Source organism: Enoplosus armatus, chromosome 17, assembly GCF_043641665.1.
Source record: "Enoplosus armatus isolate fEnoArm2 chromosome 17, fEnoArm2.hap1, whole genome shotgun sequence".
Lineage (NCBI taxonomy): Eukaryota > Metazoa > Chordata > Actinopteri > Centrarchiformes > Enoplosidae > Enoplosus > Enoplosus armatus.
The window spans coordinates 14,303,064-14,326,299 of record NC_092196.1 but is presented as its reverse complement, the minus strand read 5'-3'; the positions used below and the strand labels follow the sequence as shown (position 1 = coordinate 14,326,299).

At 42.4% G+C, this 23,236-nt stretch overlaps 1 protein-coding gene across 1 annotated transcript; it reads right to left on the bottom strand.

Annotated features, from left to right (window-relative positions):
• Window positions 1-962: 962 nt before the first annotated feature.
• camsap3 (calmodulin regulated spectrin-associated protein family, member 3) lies at window positions 963-22,753 on the bottom strand. The gene is made up of 17 exons (XM_070922428.1): window positions 22,542-22,753; window positions 15,638-15,900; window positions 8,097-8,237; window positions 7,766-7,852; window positions 6,452-6,590; window positions 6,227-6,366; window positions 6,031-6,115; window positions 5,892-5,934; window positions 5,731-5,786; window positions 5,401-5,473; window positions 3,195-5,313; window positions 2,974-3,092; window positions 2,509-2,801; window positions 2,303-2,396; window positions 1,712-1,836; window positions 1,508-1,626; window positions 963-1,379 (listed from the first exon to the last, which is right to left on the bottom strand). Exons 1-17 carry the CDS (start codon window positions 22,672-22,674, stop codon window positions 1,080-1,082), a joined length of 4,329 nt encoding a protein of 1,442 aa, XP_070778529.1. The 5' UTR covers window positions 22,675-22,753; the 3' UTR covers window positions 963-1,079.
• Window positions 22,754-23,236: the final 483 nt, after the last annotated feature.

Here is a 23,236-nt window from a genome sequence, read left to right as displayed (position 1 = left end):
TTTCACACAGAGCTGTATCCAAGTAATGATAAACATGATAAAGCCCTCCTTCAGGTTTCCAGTATTGTTTTTCAAGATAAGCTCAGATAACATTTCAATTCATCACGTGTTGAAAATGAGAAAAGCAAGTTAAGAGGAAAACGTCACATGAATTCCATTCTTCTTTCAGCTCTCAAAGGCCGAAGCGATTTGTCCAGCAAAACATGTCAAAATAGTATAAAAAAAACATCCAGATGTCTACAGCTGAAGGAGAGTTGGAATGGAGTGGAACGCACAAACTATGGGGGCACAGGCAGTTTCTAGGTGTGCAAGTCCATTGACAACCACAGTAGCCACCACCAGTGCAGCCCAAAGAGGAACCACCCACTATGGTATTTTCTGGTCCTGACCAACCAGCGAAAACACCCCTGAATGGAATGAGTTGTTAGTGTGTGCCCTACATTCATATGAGAGCAGCGTTACCTGCTATTGATTTTCAGCTGAGATCTCCTATCAGAACTGAGAGCTGAGCCACTTGTTTCAGTAGAATGGAGAGAGAGAGTGAGCCCTGGAAGAAGAAGAAAAGGCAGCAAAAGGAAAAGCAAGCAGAATTGAGAGGGGCAGGAACTACTTTGGCCCAAAATACTGTTGTGCGGGCAAAGGCAGTGTGGTTGTCCCCTCTTTTTCTTACCTAAGAGTCGCAAAAATGACTCCGGGGCAGGGTAAGGCAAGGCATGAGGAGGCAGGGTGCAAGGTATAGAGAATTCTTCATCCTACCAGAATGAGTCGGATTACATTTTACAATCTAGGTGGATCAGGCAGAGTCAATCAGAAGCTCTCAAGAGAAAAACTATTGTAACTACATTGGCTGAATCAGTGAGTGATTGGCCCTTTCTCTTGGCATGTAGAGTTGACTGGATTATTCTCGGGGTCCAGGTTAATAGCTGGCCAAAAGCCTAATCAGTCATGCTGTCCACTGCTAGTCTAACTGGGTAATGAACAATCTCAAGTGTCTCACTGGCCAAAATAGAGGACAATAGGAGTCAAGTTGGGAGTTGGTTCCCTGAATGGTAACATCTCTACCCATCTTGGGTATGTCTTTATTTGGGAGTGCCAAGCTTCTTGGGAGTTCCTGGGCGCTTTTGCCAAAAGTGGCCGGGGATGGTGAAGGCGTCAACACTCATGGACATGGTTTTGGACGGGATGACGGTGAACTGCTTGCGGTCAGAGCTGTACTTGTAAATGGACTCAACCATCTCAGGTGCAATGATCCGGGGGCCAATGCCAGTGAGCCGTACCATCTCCTCAGTTTCAGGGTTCATGGTGTAAACTGCTCTGAACTGGCAGCTGGTATCTCTGAAGAGGATGAGGAAGTGGTTGGCTGTGCTCTTCTCCATATCCTGAAGAGGGGAAGACAGAAAAAGAATAAAACACAATGTAAGTGCAGCTGACAAAAGAAATCACAGTAACTTATAGCCTAGTTAGGGGGGATCTCTTTGTTGGACTCTGACACGGCAGTATGGCTTACCTCTACAATCTTGTTTTTCTGTGGTTCATTGACCTTGCCGGCCAGGCAGCAGCGAGTGATAGCATTATGGATGATGAACTTGTTGGACTTAAAGCTAGGCTCCTTGTACAACTTTGGTCCTGTAAGTCACAGCATTTCCAAATGTCATTAACTCAACAAAACAATGCTCACTGGATTGATTTTCTCTCAGTTTGGAACACTGACCTGTGTATTCTGGGATTGAGGCCGGGGAGGAAATAGTGGAGCCGTTCTCCCAGTCCTTTTCTCCGTTCTGAGCACTCATTCGTCTGGTGCCTGGTGACATTAGCCGGGAGGGAGAGTGTGAACGGCTAGAGGGAGTCAAAAAAAAGAGTTTAGTGAGGAAAGTCAGTTATAGACCTTGAGGCTGTGTGTACATACACCTTTAACCCTGATGACACTGATAACAGCTACCACAAGACCTGTAGTTGGTATATAATAACACACAAACACATTGAATACCTTGATAAATATTTACAGACACGTTTTGAAAGATGATCAATAATAATGTGGTCATAATCAACAAACACACAGAGGTGTTCATTTTACTTCGCTAAATCACAGTGAATCTCATATAATGATATCAATATCATAATGATATATTGCCCAGCTCTACTTTATGAGAGGAAATGTACCAACATTGTGAAAAAGAATTTTTTTATTTATCTGGGACTTGATAATCTTGACACTGATTTTGGCTTAATTATGTGCCTGCAACTTTCCAAGCACTGATGAAGAAAATACAAGCCATCATCACCATGCAGGTGGTCACTATACCTGGGAGACTTCCTGACAGTCAGGCCTCCAGAGTCATTAGCCATGGAGGACAGGTTCATGGTTGAGTGGGAGTACACTTTGTTAAGCTTGGTGCCTAGAAGGAGGAATGGAAAAATACATTATACTGAGAAACCAAACACACGTGAGTGTAAGAAGAGGGCATCCAAAGACTAAGACCAGTGTGTGTAAACATCATAACTATTTACCCATGAAACCCTTGACAGGGCTATGAGAGAGGACGGAGTCATCTCTGAACACAGTCTTAGGTCTCTGCTTCTTGACACCACGAACCGTGGTGGGTTTCTGCCTCAGCACCTTGTCCAAGTCTTCCATAATCTTCAGCTGGTGTCTCCTCTCATACTCCTGCCTAGTGAAGTCTCCTCTGCGCTGGGGAGTCCCCTCTACTGGTGGGGTGCGTGATGCTGGAGGGGTTCCAGGGGTCTGGGGTCTGTCCTCACTCTTATTCCCCCACCCCTCGATGACCATCCACTGAGGCTTGCTAAAAGTACAGTACGATAATGTGTAAAACTTTCAATGTGTGACATTGACATTGCAAAACCAATGATAAAAACATGAGGAGACTGATGTATCAGACAAATAATAGCAACAATAAATCAATAAACCCTAACCATTTGGTTATGAATGCAGGTATTTGAATAAAAAGGTCTCACTTTGATTCTTTTTCCTGCTCAAGTTTGCGTCTTTTCATCTCTTCTGCTCTCTTCTGTTGTTTCTCCAGCAAAGCTGCTCTTCGCTGGGCCATCTCATCCTCCGGTCGCTCCTTGTCATCCTTATAATAAAAACAGAAATAAAAAAGGCATGAATGTGCTGACCTTACAAAACAGCATTTTTAGAATGGCACATACAGGAATAGTAATAATCAGTCACCTACCTTGAAAAAGAATCCAACCCCTCCTTTCGCCTCCGGCTCTGTCCGGTCACTCATCGAGTCAGAGAAAGCATCAGGTACTTGGTCATCCTCCTCCACATCTCCTCGCAGAGCAGACAGCGAGATCTCTATCAGGCTACTGCGTTTGCCATTCAACATCCCTGCAGGGACATCACTCTCGAAGGAGCACTCTGATGCGGCACCAGAGCTGCAGCCCCCACCTACAAGCCCTTCCTTCTTAGCTGAAGGACCATGCAAGGGCTCGGCCTCCAGGTCCATACTAAATATACTATGATCGTCATTGGAGCCTACCTCTGACAGGGTGTCATCTGCAGCAGGACGGGGAGTTGGTATAGGGGTCGGTGTAGGCGTGGGGACAGGAGTCGATGTAGATGAGCGCAGCTCATCTAGGCTGTCAGAGTCACCAATAGAGAATGAAGACGAAGTCTGGACTTGGGATTGCCAGGGATTTACACGACGAAGGTGGGGGATGCGGTCCACGTTTTGAGGTGGGTTGAGAACCCTCGACAGGGTTGGGACCTTAATGTCCAAGGGACGACTGTGTTGGTGGTGTTTGGGGCTTTTAGGGGGCACAGATTGGGCTCTACGGTGGACTTGAGGAGATTTAGGAGAAGTGTGGTTTGTGATTTTGCGAGATGGAGACGGAGAAGAGGAGGCTGAATTGAAATCTCGGGTGGATTCTCGAGGCAGGCGTGCAGAGGGAGGGGCTGGGGTGGAGGTTTTAGGGCTGGCTGGAATGACCCAGGATTTGTTGCTGGAAGCTGGAGCTTTCTTGTTGATTAGCTGGTTCTGCTGCTCAGTAAGCCGCTGCATGTCACTTTGCAAGGAGGTAAGAGCTGCAGTGAGCTTGGATACAGCATTGTTATAGTCCCCTAGTGGTGCTACCATTTTCTCACCAGGTGTCCCAGAGCCCTTCTCTCCTGGTGTACCTGCCTTTTCTTTGGAGTGACTGACCTGTTTGTTGAGGATAAGTCCTCCCTTGACATTACCCTCATCCTCCACTGAGGGGCGCTGTTCATCTTGTTCCTGCTGCTCTTCCTCTTCCATTCGTGCTAGCTTTTCTTCCAGTGTCAAGCGAGAGAGGTCTTCTTCTGTGGATGAGGTGCTGAACTGGCCATCCCCTCCTTCTCCCTCACCTTCGCCCTCACGCTGCTCCTTCTTTATCTGCAGAAAGGCACTCTTCCCCAGTCTTTGCCGGTGCTTAGCAAAAATTGCCTCAATGCGTTTCTTCTGGGCTTCAATAGCCTTGCGCTTTTCTTCGAGCCGAACCCCTAGCTCAGACATCTCATTATTGAGTTGTGGGCTCTTGTTGGGGCTTTCTTCAGACTTTTGTGCCCACGTGGTCATCTGAGGAGAAGAAGGGTCACTGGCTTTGGGAGAATCCATAATCTGCTTCTTTTTGCGTTCTGCAAAGCTGGTCATCTTCACACCACTGTCAGGCACCTCTTTGCCATGGCCTCTAGCAGAGTGTGCACCAGCAGCCGGTGTGGTTGGAGTGGACTGGGCCTTAGGCAGGTCTTCTGATGCATCCGAGTCCACACTGCCGTCTCTCAAGACCGAGTCATCATCTCGTGAACACTCAGAGGTGTTTCTGGTGCGAGTGGGCTCCCTGGACTCTCCTGTGGGCCGGTACATCATTCCTGAGCGTGAAGGGGCAGAGCAGCTGATGGGTGCTGAGTTGTTGTTATGTCTAGAACTAGAAGGGTCATCAGGAGAGTGGAGGTAGAAGCCATCAGGAGCCCCATCAGGGTGTAAACGAGGCTCCATCTTGCTCTCGTTGTGGATAATTTGGAGAGCCTCTTCAATGGTAGGCAGCTCTCCTGTTTCACTCGCCGCAAGGCCGTTCTCCTCTGCCAACCTTGGAATACTGGGAGTCTGGGTGGCCCAGGAAGCTCTCTGTGGACCGTTGGGGCCAGGGGGTTTGTTCAGCAGATGGCTGAGGTCTTCAGGAGGTGTGTAGGGCACCTGGGTCATGTTTTGGCCTGCTGGGTTGAGTTGGTCTGAGCTCACAGAGCGGGTTATCACAGGGTTGCCCATCACAATATCTACATCACTGTCCAGGCCAAAAGGAATGCTGAAGGATACTGCTGACAAGGGGCGGCTAAGAAGCAAAAAAGCAAGTATAAGTACAATAAAGTTAAGTTAAAAAAAAGCAGTGTTTAAATGGTACTGAATATATGGGTTTTACCTGAGAGGTTTCTTGCTCCATGTCTTTCCAACTCCTTCTATATGAGACATTGAGGTAGACTGAGTCAAAGATCCTGAGTACAATGGGACACACACATAGACATGTAAAGGCATGCACACCACACAGGGATGCACAAATTAACCAAGCAGTCACCAAAAAGTTTCAAATATCCATAAAAATAAGAAAACAAGACTACCATACAACACGAAACACAACTAAAAGACAAACAAGGATTGAGGGAAATAGGTGAATCACATTGTAAAATGATAGAAACACATACAAAACACTGTAGCTTGATGTAATGATGACAGGACACAGTCTTAATCTTACCTGACGCAGGAGAGGAGATGGGGAGGAAAGGCTTCTTGAAGATAGAAGGGGAAGTACTGTAAGGCAGAGAACCAACCTTTCAGTTGAAACAAACAATATCCAACAAAGAATATGCCAAAGACTATGACAAAAGAAAAATCATATTCAGAGAGCTTCTGTACCTGTTACCACCCAAGCTGCTTGGTGTTACTGGTGTAGATCCATCTAACAAAAAAGAAAACACCCAATAAGATTACAGATATTCAATGTTATTATCTTACTGGTGGGATTAAACAGGACCACCAAATTGGTGACACTTACCTAACATGTCCATTGGCTGAACAAAGTCTGGCCTTTGTACTTCAAACCAGCTAAGCAGTTCTGCTAGGAAGCTCAACAAGTTAAGCTAAACAGACCACAGAGAATAAATCAGGCATTAAGAAAACAATACTGTACTCGAAATGTTTGTTAATGTGTCGATCATTCGATTAATGATCAGGAGTGTGAATGTAAGTACCTGAAGCTCCTGTGGTGTGTATAGCATGTCCTCTAGTGCCAAGTGACAGCAGCTCTTCAGACAGCTGTCACAGAATTCATGGATGAACTGGAGGTTGTACAGGCTGTCTGCTGCAGACATGGACTCCTTCATACAAACATCTTACAGGGAGGAAAAAAAGTGTTAAACTGACATAAACACATTAAGTACTAAAATACTGTTTGTGGTTACAATGTTTCTTGGTACCTTCAAGTCTTAGCAGGCCAGGGCAATAGTAGTGTATGACTGCAGCAACAGCACAACCACTGGACAGGTCTTTGACTTCATTCACCACTGGAAAGATAGGCTTTTGTTTGGACTGAATTTTATCCTTCCTGTAGCGGAGCTAAAAACCAACAACAAACAAACAAAACAATCAGATACTGCAGTGTGACCTTCATGGTACTTTGACATATAAGTTAATGTTAACACCATCATCAAAGGCAAAGTTTTCCAAACATGGGTGGATACTATAAAGTCTATATGCACTTTGATACATAACAGAAAATGTTTCTAAAATAATTGAAGTATGAATGCAAGAAAAGTGAACAAATAAAAGGTCATGCTAATGTGAACAAATGGCAGATGCAAAGGCAGTGACATAATCAGAGCACAGAGAAGGAAGGTTTTGTCAGGAGAAAGTGAAAAGTGAGGGTCTCGGGAGGGAAGAGAGAGAAAATGTTTCAGGTATAAACACAGTATATAGACAAACAGCCCACTGTCAGCAGGGACCAGCTGACTAGAAGCCTGTCTCTGTTAACCCCCCAGCCATTCACACACAAACACCTCTGTCGTACAGAGGACCAGAGGAACCGGTTGTGCATGGCAGTTTCAAGGCCTGATTGAGTACCAATTGTGATTCATGCACCACTCGTGTGTCAACAAACAATGCCTTTCGCGCCCCTGCACGTCCCCGCCCTATGTTATTTATGCTATGACGTGCAATTTAATGCAGACTACGATGTGATGCACACTAGCATTCTCACACCAGCATATGGAGAAAAAAAACACACCTGACCATCAGATATTTGCTGATACATTTGATGAAGACACTTGAGGGATGGAGGGACAGGGGGAAGGAGCAGAGGAAAGGAGGGAACTTACAGGAACAAGTTTCCAGTACCAGCGAGTGGGACACTGTCAGAGAGGAGGAGGAACAGGAAATAGAGAAAGACAGGGAAATGTAGAACAGGAGCACAAGGAGAGGTATTAAGCCTACAGTGGAAGAACTAGACAAACAAGAGAAAGGGTTGTGATGACAGTACTTTCTTGAAATGACAAGACAACCTTGTTGACAAAGCAATGACGCCTCCCTTAGTTTTATTGTGTCAACCAATACTGGTTGTGCTTGTAGAGTACGAAGTGCAGCAGAACCAACAGTATGAGCCTAATCCACAGCACTTCGGTTGCTTTTTTATAGCACTAAGTGCATAATCCCAGACAGATTATCATGTGTGTTTGGATGTAATGTAATATAATAAAAGAGACAGAAATACACTGGATGTGTAATGCAATACTCACAGAGGGTTGAACAGGTTGGGGCTCTGTAATGGCCTGAGACGTGTCACTCTGGGCTCCTTCAATACGTTCTTTCAACTTCTGGTTTAACTGAGAGCATACCAAGAAGACAAAATAGTTAAGACACATAAATCACAGATTTATAGTATACTATGTGCCTTTTTCAGACATAGTGGGTTAAAGTATTACAGCATCTTTCTGTAGCCAAACAGACACTGGATCATCTACAACAGAGGTTTTAGGAAGATCAAAGTCTGAACAGTGTGTAATTTCTGGGTACAATAAAGATGCATGCTTGAAACAAACATTATTTTCTCTCTGGCTTGCTCCTTACCCCATTAACCCAATGAAGCAGAGCATCCTCCCAGCTGGAGGCTCCACCCAGTAGTTCAGCAGAACCACATGTCTTCACCGCAGTCACTGTCTCCATGGCTCCCATGGCCATCAGGGCATCTATCACTGCCAGGTGAGCACTCTGCACCAATCACATGGGAGAAGGAAGAGGAACTGTCAGAGGTGGGACCATCCACAGCGAAGGCCAGAGAGCCCAAACAGCATCAATTACAGCTAACACAATAATGCAGGACACTGACATTTCCACTGTTCTAGCAGGGCACCACTTACTGCAGAACTGAGATCACCTCTAACTGCGGCAGCACTACCCTCATTTATCAGCAGCATCCTCTAGAGGTCACCATAAGCCAGCTGTGAGTCAGCAGAAACACTGTCAAGAGCTTTCAGCAAGCAAACACACACAGCAGGAGATATGGGTGAACTTTGGACCTATGTTTGAACAATCATTAAATAGGCAATGGACCTGTAATATGAGAACACGTGTGTCCCAAGACTGTCATTCCTCAGCTGCTTTAACTTTATTTGCCTTCTCTTTAGCATGCTTCCCTTCCCTCATGCGCAGTGAAATTTCTGTATGACTCATGTGTAACAGACTACAGGATAAAATGAGGTGTTGTAACTAGATCACCAGGAAGCAAAACAATGAACAGCATTCTCTGTAAGAAACAGGTGTTCCATGTCTTTTCTGCAGTTTTGGTGTATGAAATGTGTTTTGATTCAGATTTTCAGATATTAATTCAGATATTGTTTTTTCCCCACACAAATACAACAATCAAACAATTAATACTCTTGCTTACACATATTTGACATTTGTATCCAACAAACATAAGTGTATTTCCTTATACAAACATAAGTGTATTTCCTTATACTTGAGCCCTTTTTAATGGCTAGAGCCCATTAAAATGCACCACCAACCTTATCAGCTCAGTCAGAGAGAGCGCCTTAACTATATAAACCTGTTAGCTCATTAGAAGTTGTGCTCGGTTTGTGCCATGGGGTTACAACTAACACTACTTTATATGTCTAAAGTCTATATTGTTATAAAGGATTAAGAACCATTTAAGCGCATTTAATTCATATAGACAATTGGCAAATAAATTAAATCTTGGGTTTATTCACAATAAATCAAGTACTCCTGTCCTTTGTCCAGTTTTCTTTTTTTGTTGCAATTATTAAGATGTACACAGTAGCTGGTAAATAAAGTTCTTTCGAGTTTTGGAAAGCCTCAGCAGGACCATAGCTCATTAACAAAGTCAGGACTGCAGGGCTAGAAAAACTGGAGGGGGAAATGATTAGCCTGGTTATACTATAAACAACTCTTCCTCCTTATGCAGTCATGTATTCAAAGTATGATACTTCTATCTCTGTCTTCTCTATTTGTATCACTGCCATCTAACAGCAGTACCAAAGCACCTCTCTCCTCACTATTGGCTAACTGCAACAAGCTCCTTGTTATAATAATTAATTCTGGCCAACAGAGAGGACAGACAGGTCACAAACAACACATTCCTGTCACGGGGCCACCTCCTTCAATCTCCAATCTTCAGTTTTGAGCCTAATCTGTGCAAATCAGTGCCTGTTCCCTTTTACTACTTACAAATTCCATTTTAGAGGCCAGACATTCCTACTCTAACCTCTTACGTTGCCCCAGATGAAGGCTGGTGGCAGTCCAGCTGTGTGCATCAGCCCTGTCTGCATGTCTGCCTACTCAACCCTGATATAAAGTGCTGACCTGGGCAGACCCAGTGCTGGAGAGGGCAGGGCAGGCTATGCCAGCAAAGGCTTGTCAGAAAGCATTGGGCCAAGCTCTCTGGATGTGCTGCCGTCAGTCTCTGTGGCCCTGGCTGGCCTGCCCTCCCTCACTGTTACCAAGACTAGTGCTGCTGCTTGTGTGTTTGTGACATGGGGCTTCTCAAGGCTAGCCACAATCAGACTGATACAGAGCACTATTACTTAGCAAGGATAACTGAAACACTGTAGGGCTGGGCACAAATCAAATGACATCATATATCAACTTTCATACTATGATTATATGAATATGTTGTATTTGCAAACTTCTGTGGTCCAAAAACAGCTCTGCCACATGTTCTACCTTTATGAAGCTTATAATGGATAGTTTGTTAAAACCTAACCTTATGCTTATCAGAATCGGGTTTATTGCCAAGTAGGTTTTGCCTTGGTATATTAGTGCATAACAATAAAGATAGTAAGTAGAAAATATAAAGAAAGGTACTGCAAGCACTGCAAGTCAAGAAGCTTAAATAGAAAACTGACAATAAAATGTGAAACAATATTATAAAAAATTATACAAATTATGTACAATATGACTTTAAATGAAAGAGCTGTACAGTTTTGTGCTGGGATGTGCAACATATTGACCAGAGAATGTGCAAAAGTTCACAGTATGAAGGTTAAGAATGTTTGCAATGTGCAAGATAGTAATCCATTATCACTGCAGTTGTTGTTAGTGGTCATGTTATACTAGACTGCATTTTACTGAAATGTATTTCTAATATTCTTCCCCCACATGTTTGTCAATGGGGTGGGCAAAACATTACAAGCACCTATCAATATTATGCAGTCCAGTTGAACACCAGTGCAAACTACAACCTCAATAAAACAACAAGTAGTTAAATGAATACCTTGAGTGTCAATAAAAACTGAACATTATCTTTGTAAAGGTACAATTTATGGCTGAGCTGTTGTATTGGATTGCATTAGATTTTACGAGTGTAAAGCAGCTACAGAGTGTTTATCAATAGAAAAAATACTCATTGATATTGATTTCAACCATTTCTGTTCTCAGGTCTCTGAGGCCTGACAAAAAGAAACAGACTGCGTATAAATTCTTCCAGTAGCTGTGTTTTTGGTGATTTAAGGTAGCAACATACTTTTGCATTTAGCCACAAAGTGTAATTATAGGTTGGAGCTACTGACACAGTGTGAAAGAAGACAGGATGACTGAGTGAAAAAGAAAAGAACAAAAAAAGAATGACAGACCTTGTGAAAGTGGCCAACCCTGTTGTCATGCTGTACAGTAGTTATTCAGTGGAGAGAGTGGAAAGTAATTCATGATAAAAAGTGCAGAATGAAAGGGGAAGAAGGGGGGCTGCTAGTGGATTTCCCGTTGTAGACCCAGTAGAGCTTGCTAAGCTAAATCACAAGTCTCCCTAATGAGAGGGGAGAGGAGCAACTCATGAACACCCAGCACAGAGCCTGCCAAATCACCATAACAACCAACCAGCTGACCCACAATGCATCTCAAAACAAGCCTGAGCGCAGCATTGCTCCGTGCCCCTGGCTTAACACCGGCTCTCTGCTCGGAAACATCCAGCCAGCAAACAGTTTGCACCCCTCAAACCGATGTAACAAAAGGAGGAAAAATTAATACCCCTCCATCATTTAACCCCATCAACATGAAATCTTTATGGCTCTATTTGACAAATCTGCTTGTATAAACGTGTCAAAAACGGAGTCAAACGAAGAATGCAAAGGCATATTGTGGATCATTATGATGGATTATGATGAGGGCAAAATCTGATTGTCTGAAATATGACTTAACCCCATCCCCCTTGCTGCCTACTGAGGGGGAGACAAACAGGGGGATCAGGCAGGTCTGGGGCCCAGCAGGGGATTTTAGACAGGAGGTGTTCTCAAAGCACATGGTATGTATATGAACGGTATGCTTAAACTCAGAAACCCAGTCTAGAATAGCTTAACACCAAACTCGTTTAACATATGGTAGATAATTTAATTACTACTCCATATTAGTTTCTCATCAGCAAAGGCCCAAATCTGAACAAATAGTGTAAGATGATGGTTAGCATTTCTGATAGTCTGCCTCTTCTATTTTCAACTAAGCTCCTGACTGATGCTCACTTGACCAGAAACCTGCCAACACAGCAGTATGATTTAAGACAAAGTGTCAGTGCCTATCCAAAACCAACAGGGGACCGGGAAGAGGGTTAGCTGCATTATGGCTACATGACTTACTTTGTCACTGTGGGAACAAATGCTTAAGCCCTATTTCTAGTGTAATCAAATGATATGAATGTATGTTTGAAATGGATAATTATAATTATATTCTACTGTCGCAACCAAAAATAAATGTAACAAATTAGTTTGATGTTGAGAGACATGTTAGGTGCATGGTGAGTCAGTGGTCATCTCTGGTGTGTCATCCAATCGTGGATGATGACGTTCAGTCTGCATGGCAGATTATCTCTAATCTGGGCTGGGCCACCACCAGAAGGACAGTTACCAGTAGGACACACAAACACACACATATACAACAATGAGGGGATGGAGGCAGCTGGAGGCTCCATTGCTGAGCCCCAAGGATGAGCCATCTACAAAGCTTTCCTTTCAGGACAACCCTGGCCTGTAAAGACACTGGTGCTAGCCTGGGCTGCAGGAGCACTGCCACTGACTTAGTTTCAACAACTTCATACATTCTGCACACTCTCAAAGGAGGGCAAAAACATATGCATCAAGTGTTGAATTAACCAAAATCAATGTACCTACTTTTTCTATATAATAGATCATATCTAAGATATAACTCATAGCTTCTAAAATTATTGTCATGTATATAAATATGTCAAGGGTTTACGACACACCACAACTTAAAATGAACTACATCCAAAATTGGAAGTGATACCACAAAATTCTTCATATAAATAAATGTGAAAATTTTGACTCTCATTTTTCACATTGACCTAAATTAATAGGTTATAGATATAGTACACAACAACATACAACAAACTAAAATGCCTTCTTTTCTGAACTTATTTTGTCAAAATATTTCATTTTAGACTTGACCCTCTCATATTCATTCAATTCAGAGGAAAATTGGACTCACTTTCCACTTGTCCCAGATCACACACCATGTATTTTCTTCCTGAATATTTTTGAATCTAAGACATTTCAAGGTCTATAAGTACGGACAAACAGCAAATCCTTCTTCCATCCAATCCATCCTCTAGCAGTAACATACAAGTTTGATGAGGAGAATAATTACAGTAGTTAATATGTGTTAGGTGAGCTATGATGGGTCTGTTTTTGCCCTACTTTGATCATAGCACCGACTGTGTGGTTTTATAGAGAGTAGGTCATTGGCTGGTGCAGCATATAGTTAACCTACATCCTTGGATTTATACATGAGCCAAATTTCACGCTTATCAGCAATGAACAGCAAAGATGTAAGATGTGTGATGTATCAATAACAAAGTGAAAAATCATCAACAGTGCATGACAGATTAACTGGCAGTACTGTGAATTTGTCAGCAACAAGCATGACTCAACGCAATTTTATGTATATGTGCTATTTGCTATCCTCTTGTCTGACACAGATATGCTAAGCTTTAATATACAGCAGTGCTGCAGCAGACTGCTGCTGCTCCAAAGCCGTTTACTGGCCAAGACCCACATTGATGCTCCATCCTTCTAATGCTGCTGCAACATGACCCACTTTCTTTGCTTGCCACACTGTAGCTACAGTGCCAGTCAGAGGGAGACAAGCTCAGAGAGCTGCCTAGGGCCAAGCAGCGACTGGAGGGCTCATATTCCAAAGTAGCAAACAGCAAATGCAGCATTAACAGTAACAGCCAAAAAAACAGTTTAATGATTAGGATTTACAGCTGAGATGGTGCCTGTTCTGGCCTGGAAACATTGCCCAGAACTGAGACACACACAAGCAGACAAATTCACGCTCACACAAATTACAGCAACATCATGCATGAAAAAGATCAACTGTGTCATTAGACCATTACTGCTGGTGCTGTAGTTTTAATGTGATGATGATGATGATGGTGATGAAATTGTACATTGACTACAACTTTTACAATCTTTCATGCTTTTGCTTTTTAAAATATTTTTGCCATTGAATGCCTTGTTTGTGCCTTGGTGTGAAATGGCACATCTCTCGGTGCAGGTGGTAATTATCAGAGATCCTACAAGGGCATGCAGGTGTGGAGTTTAGAGAAAACAGTCCTGCACAGACCTCTAGTAGGAGGACAATATGACCTCACATTCAGTGCAAGAGGACGGTGCTTGTGACATGCTTTAGGCAGTAAGCTTTAGCAAAACAATAAACCAACGCACCATGAACACAGCAGCACTGAGAATTACTAAAATGGATGGCAGAACATTGAAATAGATACTGAGACTTAGAGCAGAGGTAGTACAGGATAAGGCAAAACACCAGGTAATAATAAATAGAAAGGAAATCCCCATTAAAAGGAACCTTCAACACGGTCCTAACCAGCATTCTTCCTGTGCTGTGCCTTTCATCTATCTGTCCGGTTCCAAAGAGCAACTTGTAACAATGTGAACCAGTATTTACATGAATGTTTTCATATTAGGTATAGCTATGCCATGATATTACATTAACCAACATTAAAATGCCCATATGGTCACACAATTTCCATGCTATTTAGTTAGAAAACCTCACAGATGCATGCACACCTTTTCAAGCATACAATTAAGCTAATAATCACAAGAGCACCAGCAGTGCCGCACCTGCTGCAGTAGCCAGTACACAGCAGCAGTGGAGCAAACAGCTTTCACCTAACAACAACACTATCCATGCAGATCCCTAGAGACTCCCTACTTAGCTTTCAAAAACAGTGTGTATGTGCATGAACGAAGGTGGCCGGGGAAATGCAGTTGTATGCCATTTTTGAGGACGATAATAATCACTATACAGGGAGGTTTTGTAGGAATACTTCAAAATTAAGTCACAGTGAGTCGTCATTGTGTCCGCTGAAGCAGAAAAGCAGTAAATGTTCCTTTCAGACTATTATACCTTATTTGAAAATAAACTTTTTGTAGGTTTTCAGGCTGAAGAACTTAAGACTATATTATGTGTCTACGAGAGAGAGAGAGAGAGAGAGAGAGAGAGAGAGAGAGAGAGAGAGATCCATTGTCAAGGGCTGAGAGGACAAACCAGTTTCTCTTGATTTAACTCACTGAGCCTGCCCTGAGTATTCTCTCAACGCAGTATCTAAAGTTTCACCAGAACTGTTTAGCTATTGTTCAGCAACTGATCTGGACCATCTATTGAATCTAGACTCTCCCTTCCTCTCACACCCTGGAATTAAAGTAGTCTTCCCTTGTGTCACCATGACTGCCCTTGTCCTAGCAGCTGGATCCACTCATCCTTTAGGATCAGCTGGGGGCAGCATAGGGGGAAGGGGGTGGGGTTGAGTGAGTGGGGGTCTTTTTGATGTCCTTTAATCCCTAGAATCAAAGCATAAACAAGCCCCTATATCAACAATGAAGCCCACTATGCCTCGTTTTTCTACAGACTCCCGTATAGAAGAGCATCTGGTTCCACAGGAGGAGACATTCACTCCTTAGGGTGATAGACAAACATAAAGCAGTTTATGTTTTACTACCCAAACAACAGTTCTGACATCTCCTTGAATTAATTCATGCAGGCCACTACCCACAAAGTCACATGCCAACTGGTGTGACATCATCACCTATGTGTTTACTGTTCCCATAGTCAAAACAGAACATTACCATTTTGATGGGTTTATGTCTGAGGTCTGCATCAGTCACTGGTGTGTCCTGGTCTTTGGAGACTAGGCCTCTCTGAGTGAGGAGCTGCACCAGGGTGGCGTTGTCTTTGGGCTGTGTCTCGACTCCAGTGCCCCCTAGTAAAAGGCTGTAGGTGCGGCAGTAGAGCTCTGAGGACTGCAGGAGGCGCGTGACTGGTGGTTTAAGGTGCTCCTGCTCATACTGGTCACAGTAGAAGGGGTCACGCAGCTCTGCAGGGACATTCTCTACCAAGAGAAAAAACATACAGACACAGTTAGACAAGTTCCTGGAGCAGTGGTGCTACAACAGAAGTGGTTGAAAAATCTAACAAACAATATGTTGAGGGAGATGTACTGTATACATAGGATGAATTTCTGAATGTTCTGAAAATGAGATTCCCTCATCAGCAGTCCCGTTATTTCTTCGGTCAAAGATCATGTTGAGCATGTTCTATTGTTGCTGGCTTGGAAACCAGCTTTCTGCCAGGTTCAGGTGGCAGATGAAGACAGCTTGTTTATACCCAAGAGCTATAATCATATGGCTGAGTAGAGCAGAGCAAGCATCAAGGTCAGTGGGGCATGATGAGCTCAGAGGTTGGCATCTGTAGATTACAAGATGCTCTGCCACTCACTCATTTCTTCTCTCTTTTTAAACCCCTTGCTTAATTTTTCTACAAAGCTTCAGTGAGAATTGCTCTTGATCGTCACAAAGATTATGTAAATCTCAGTAGTAGTAATTAGCAACCTGATCAAAACCTACCTAAAAACTATCAAAAGAAAATGAGAAAATTGTCTCAACTAAGAAAACGTGTAGTAAGGCAATATAGCACTATTAGTGGCTAGCTAAAGATAGTTAAAAAATCTGTTCGGACTGGTCTTTCTGTAAATAAGTTCACCGCAAACATTATCCTAAAAACACACACACTAGACACACCTCCTGTGAAACTGGTTTCTCTACATCCAGAACAAACCAGCTGTAAATTCAATAGTCTGTGTCTCTGGTCAAACATACTGGAATAGGTGTCTCACTGTTTTAAAGGGCCTTTGGGAAAAAAGTTGACAAGCTGAAATACCAGCAGTCTGCCTGAAGAGAGAAAGGAGGAACGTATGAGTGTCTAAGATTGTGCCTAACAGAGAAACAAAGGGGTTATTAGAAGGGAGGTGTCACTATGTTTTTGTATCATTATAAAGTCATGTAATGGATCCACTGACATCTGACAACAAAACAAAACGCCCAGCTTCAGAGGTTAGACAATGCCTTGCTCTCTGTCTCTCACTCCGCGATGACTATAACTGTCAGACACGCCACATGGTCCATTTTGTTGTAAATATGCTCTTGTGTGCCAAAACTACAATGCTCACTTTAGTGCTGTAAACACTGACACACCAACCAAAATGTACACCTCTAGTCTTAGCTCCATGTATTTACATAATACATGTAAAAGAAAAAAAGAAAAAGTCTTCCCATGATGACGTGTTAAAAAAAAAGAAGAAAAAAACCCAGAAGGCAAAGCAGGATGCAAATGCCACAACTCAGTGAGACGAGAGAGATCGATAGGAGCATGATTTCCCTATGAGAGAGTCTGGCCATGAATGATAACTTTGTGTGTCATATACGATACAGAAACAAACTTAGTACAAATTTGAGGTCACAAATTCATGCACAATTTTCAAAAACTATGACCCCGCACATCAAATTTATTTATCATCATTCATCATTTATTTATCATTTGATAAAGCACACACCTAATAGTAAAAAACTAAAAGGAAATAAGAGGCAATAAAAGTAATTACTAGTTGGAAACTCAAGTGCAACTACGCCCAAGCAAAAAGGAATGTGATGCCTCCATAACATTGACATCAATAGACCTCCAGGAAAATATTTAGATAAAAACACAAGTCTCTGTGTTTGCATAAACTAGAGCAACAGCCTCTCTGTCACTTTCACAGGTCATGGGGTCAATGCTTATCTACTGGTCTGAGTAAGACATTCTCATACTGGGTGAGCAGGGAGATTACTCTTCAAGTAGAGGTACAAAAGCTGACACAAGCATTTGCCATTTACTGAGGAGATTTTGACCAATGACTTAATCCATAACACCTGCAGGTGCTCTGTGCTGTAACTGACCCTGAGTACAAGGAAAGCAAACTGAAGTTTTCTCTACAGCAGTGTCACATTATTGTTGTTATCATCATCATCATCATCACCATCACACAAAAACAAACCGAGAAAGACCACAGCACCATTTCAGGGATGAACTTGTATGCACAATATTTAGTCACTAAAACTGGATATCCTATTGAAAATATATTATCACTGATGCAGCTTGCCATCATGGCTGTACTCAGTTCAGCTGTGTTAGCTCCTATCTGTACTGACCTGCATTGCTTGATAGCCTGCTGATAACAGGAGCCATGTGTCTTTCTACTTCATTGACTGATTGAGCTAGCATGCTGGTCATGTCACATCACCACACATGTCTGACATTAATCATCAGACACAAAGCAACATAAACACATCCAAATAATGGTTGGTGGAAATCAGCCAATTTAAACCAAGCTGGCTCCTTTGGGAAAAAATGTTAGACAAGACCCCAGCCCCCACCCTTCTCACTTTACATTTAAGTGGAACAATCAGCATTGGATTTCAAGAAGGTTGTCACAGTAACAGTGAACATTAAGTAGCTCTCTCTATTAATACAGGGCACAGCAGTTTGCAAACCGGCTGGATTTGACAATCTAAACTGTCAGGCTACTTACTGGAACCCTTCAGAACCCCTGGCACAGATTAAGTCATAATTAAATAAAAAAGATGAGCTACTTCCACCCCCAGGTCATGTTTAGACATCAGTGCATACCTGCCCAATCAAAAATCCTGTTCAGTGACAATGTTTTTCTTATTATGCCACCTCTGGAAGACATTTTACAACATGGATAACTTAGCATTACATGTGTTTTGATAAGGCTACTGGCTGTGACTTCTGAATCCTCCTTGTAAAAATTGAGCTATAAACATCTTCATCATGTGGTGGAAAAGATCAAATAGATGATTATCATCATTTCATCATATCATTTCTAGAACAAAGCAGGTACTGTTTTGTTGCCCCAAAATCTAGCAGTGGTGATAGGGGCTATATTAATACCCTACCTACCCTACATGTGACCATTACTTCTGAGTAAAATTCTAACGCCAACATAACCACTACAGGTTAGATGTCTCAGAAAAGACTGAAAGAGACACAGTCATTAGACCTGTCTAAATGCTAAGACTGTACTATTCCATTCCAATTTCAGCATATTTCAATAGCCAACTCTAAAACATACAAAGATGCATTTATCAGATGGTGTATGGATGATATACTGGCTTGAAGAAATATCTCATCGATAAACATCAATTGCACTGATTTGACTATTCATCTGTTCCATTTCCTTAGTCAATCGCTGAAACAGAGAAATATACATGCATGCAAATTAACAATACTCATGATCAATGAACCAATGTCTGACAGTATGTTCTCATAGGGAGCAAGCAAACTTCAAGCACTACACATGAGGTGTCTCCCATCTCCCTATACATTGACAGGTCCACTTACCATAAATATGACATTACTAACAGCTTTGTATATCCTGTAACACATCACCACAGACAGCGCTCTAGTATGACATAAGCACAGTAGCTTTAAATTGCATTAAAGGGCCAGTGTACACAGAAGCACATCCTGGAGACAGAGAGTGTGATTACATTGTGAGTGCTTGAGAGTCTAATAGGACAACATTGGATGACAGAGTGACAAAGTGTGCAGGATGCATTCGTCTGAGCAAGTATGCGCCTTGCAGAAGTGTCCTCAACTTAGACATCAACTCCAAACCAGATCTTTTTATACTGTTCTGTAGCTTAGTGTGACCTTTGACCTACCCGTGTGGTGTGGTAAATGACTTCTCTTCTACTAAAGTACATTATCTTGAAACCCACTGTGCAATTCTTGAGTAAACACTAGGGAAGGAAACATCCTCCTCAAGTCCCTTGTTGACTCTCCATAGTTACAAATGATAGGGAGAGGATGAGTAATCTTTCAATAGGATTTCAGTATGATCCAAGGAGCTTTGTACATAGGTGGAGCTAACATGCTAAAAAAAAAAAAAACGTTTTGAAACATGCAGGTACAAGGTGGTTTGGTTTCACTGCTAGAAAAAAAATGTCAGGTGAGGATACCAAAGAGACTGATGACCAAAACAGGGAATGTTTAAGTTGGGCCATAAGCTGTGTAGTGAGTGGTAATTAAGTTAAAAACAGAATTCACACATATCATCCCTATGAGCATGTCAGTTTATATAAGCAAGTTTCTCCCAAGCCTACAAACTAGTGAATCAAGAGTTTCTAGTGTCATTCTAATGTAAAAGGCACCAACTAGTCTGACTCAAACGATCTGTCAAGTCATCTGTCACAACAACTACAAGGGCATATCATAAATTACATCCTTGCCAAACCACTTTCTTTCACCTTGATGGAAAACATTATACATAAATGACATGTCAAGGCATTACAAAAGATCATAAAACACTGTCTTGGTACTGAGCAGCCAAATATCTACCATGCAAGTCTTAAAATACATGTAACCTAATAAATATAGAAAATATGAATAGGCCTGTAGGTGACAAAAACAATAAAATACGTATTTAATTACTTATCATCTATGATATATAGAAACCAACACAAACTAATTACAGTATATTACAGCATGTAATGATGAGATTTTATGCTTCTTAACAATGGTATTATGAAACTCCAAACGTAATGTTACTAGGCGGATCAAACAGAGTCTACAGGGAACACCCACATTGGGAGCCGTCTATTGCTAGAGCAAGGATGATCACCTTTCCTTTCGTAAAGGATGGTTCTGTGTTTTCTTGGCTAAAGGAGACAGGAAAAAAATTACAGCAGCTCTTTTCTTTAGCAATTTCACAAGGTTTAAGTATTATGTTTCAAACTGTTATGCTTAGGCATGGTTGTAAATTATTATATTTAAAAAAAATTGAGATGGTTAACTTTACACTATGGGTTTGGTTGTGTTGAAGATGAGGATAACAATCTTCTGGGAACTTTGTTTAAAACTGCATTCTATGCACTTGTTCCTCCACTCCTAGCTTCTAGCCTTTTTTTCATGCTTTATTACAGTACAAGCCTATAAGCAGCTTTCAGATTATCATGATTGCACATGGATTCATTTTAGGGTAACCTATATAAGACTAGAGATCTTTTTTGATTTATGTCATTAGGCCCTTGCCAGCTCCCATTAAAAGCTACTGTCTGACATTTTAAGATTCCTCTATCTAAATAAGGACCTGAGATGTATACAGTGTGTGGTCCATGTGAAGGTCCACATGGTATTGCAACAACTCAGAGATTTAAAATGTTGCCTATTGTCATCATTAGGTTAAGTGACCTGGAAGAGCTAGATGACCCGGTCTGGCTCCTGCTGTGCTATCTGTTGTTCTACACAGCTGAGTTTTTGGGAAGGAACTTGATGATGTCATCTTGACTTGGCAGAAATCTATCAGTGAGGCAATTGAGTTAATTAAGACAAAAACTGCACATGAACATAGTCATCATATTCCTGTAGCTTGGCATGGAGAGGGACTTTAACCAAAGGGCGTGGTTGAGGTGCTAAACAGGGCACACAGAGGCTGCAGCAGCCTATAGTCCTGGACCTAAGGCCTGAGATTGTGTAACACGCAAGTCATGTTGTCAAAGTGAAATAGATTTTCACCCCACACCCCTTTACAGCAGAAGCTAAGTAAAGTCTGTGATTAAAGCCTTGACCATTAACCTCTAAGTATTTATTTACATGCACATCCCAGGAATAAAAATGTTGTTTTTTCTTGTCTTGTGTTATTTTACTGAATGTACCCGAGATTACTTAGAAAACAGTGCCCTATCATTAGACTACAGTGTGCACTCTCCTTGAAATATAAAGTTAAAATGAAATGCAAAGGGTCATGTCATCAAGCCTTTCTCAAACATGACTGTTTTGGCTCGTCTTTGTGGGATCTAATCTTTACCAGATAAGGCTCCAACGTTAAAACAAAAGAGACTTGGTACCACCTCAGGGTCAAAGATGACGCTGTTCTAAGACTTGTCTCAAGAAACCCAAGGCAAAACCATGTCTTATGATAAGTGTGCTCTATGCAACAAAATCATTGTCTTAGGTGGGTGTGTTTTGCATCATAGAGGCAGGATGGTTTCTCACAAGCGCCTCTTGAGGTTTGTTGACTAAGGATATTGGAAGAAACCCCCTGACAAATTGCGATGGTATTACAGTCTATTCACTAAGTGCACAATGAACTCTTGCACGCAGCTATTTTATCCTGATTATGAATTGCGGAAAAAAGTGGTGTTCACATCGACTACTAGGGGCTGTCATCACCGAGAGTGAAGAACGGTGCTGAAAATCATCTACGCCCCATATGCCATGCCTGTGTAACCGGATTAAAAACATACCCAGTAGCCTGCAATTTGTGACTGAAGCCTGGCGGCTAGAAATACGACAAAATGGGTTAGCGTGATAAGGCCTAGGGAGGAGGCCCGTTTCTCTGACACACACATACCTAGAAAATGTGACCACACATTGAGTGAGAACAAATGACATGTGTCAGAGTCAAAAAATGCATACCGTGCATGGACCCCCTTTCATATGCTGGTCTTTGTGCTGAAAATCGCTGAGCTATACACAGACTGTAGTTTGCCTAACGTTACATGCATGTGCTCTCGCTACTCTGCTGAACAGAATATAAATATATTGCTAGAAAACAAAATGATGGTGGTCTTCATACGACCTCTCTAAACAATATTTTAACTCCACAGGCCTGCAGCCTAAACTAAAACCTACCTGCACTGCCGTACGACTTTGCCAATAGCCATCCGACACTTGCGCATATTTTTGCTTTAGTAGAGTCATACAAATCCAATGGCTTTATGTCTGGGACCACAAAAGTCTTCCTCATGGTAGGGGAGTCCACCATAGCGAGTCTGTAAAAAATGGGAAGCGGTGCTGGCAAAAAAAAGGCTACAAGACAGTATAAAAATATTCAAGCAATCATTCTTTTAGCTGTCTATTCCACACGACCGGGGCTGGGAATACGACTGTGGGAAAGGGTTTTGTCGGGAAAATATCCGCCCCGGAGATACTTCCAAGCCAGTTAATGTCCTTTTCTGTGTGGTTTAAGAGACGAAATCCCTGTTAAATTACGCCCTACGCCCAAGCAAAGCCCCGACCCGCCGGCTTGTTAGAGAAAACCGGACTATTCCCCTCGTTTTTGCCCTCCTTCGTCGGCATTGCTATGTAGTCCGTTCACTGTACGCAGCTTCACTGAGGACCCCGCCGATGACTGACTGCCAGGTGCTCCACACTGGCATCACTCACTCATCCCGCCGTCCAATAGAAATAGAGCTTGAGCAATGAGGGCGGGATCTCCCTGTGTGAACACAGACAGCAGGTAGAGGTGTGGTGTGACTTTTGCTACAGGTTCATCTGCTGGTACACACACACACACACACACACACACACAGGCCAAAGGGGCATTT

Excerpts from the sequence above, each read along its gene's own strand:
- camsap3 (XM_070922428.1), bottom strand. The coding sequence starts at position 22,674 with ATGGTGGACTCCCCTACCATGAGGAAGACTTTTGTGGTCCCAGACATA. Across the intron at positions 5,935-6,030 it reads TCAGCCAATGGACATGTTAG|ATGGATCTACACCAGTAACA; the intron begins GTAAGTGTCACC and ends CTTTTTTGTTAG. Across the intron at positions 5,787-5,891 it reads AGCAGCTTGGGTGGTAACAG|TACTTCCCCTTCTATCTTCA; the intron begins GTACAGAAGCTC and ends TCTGCCTTACAG.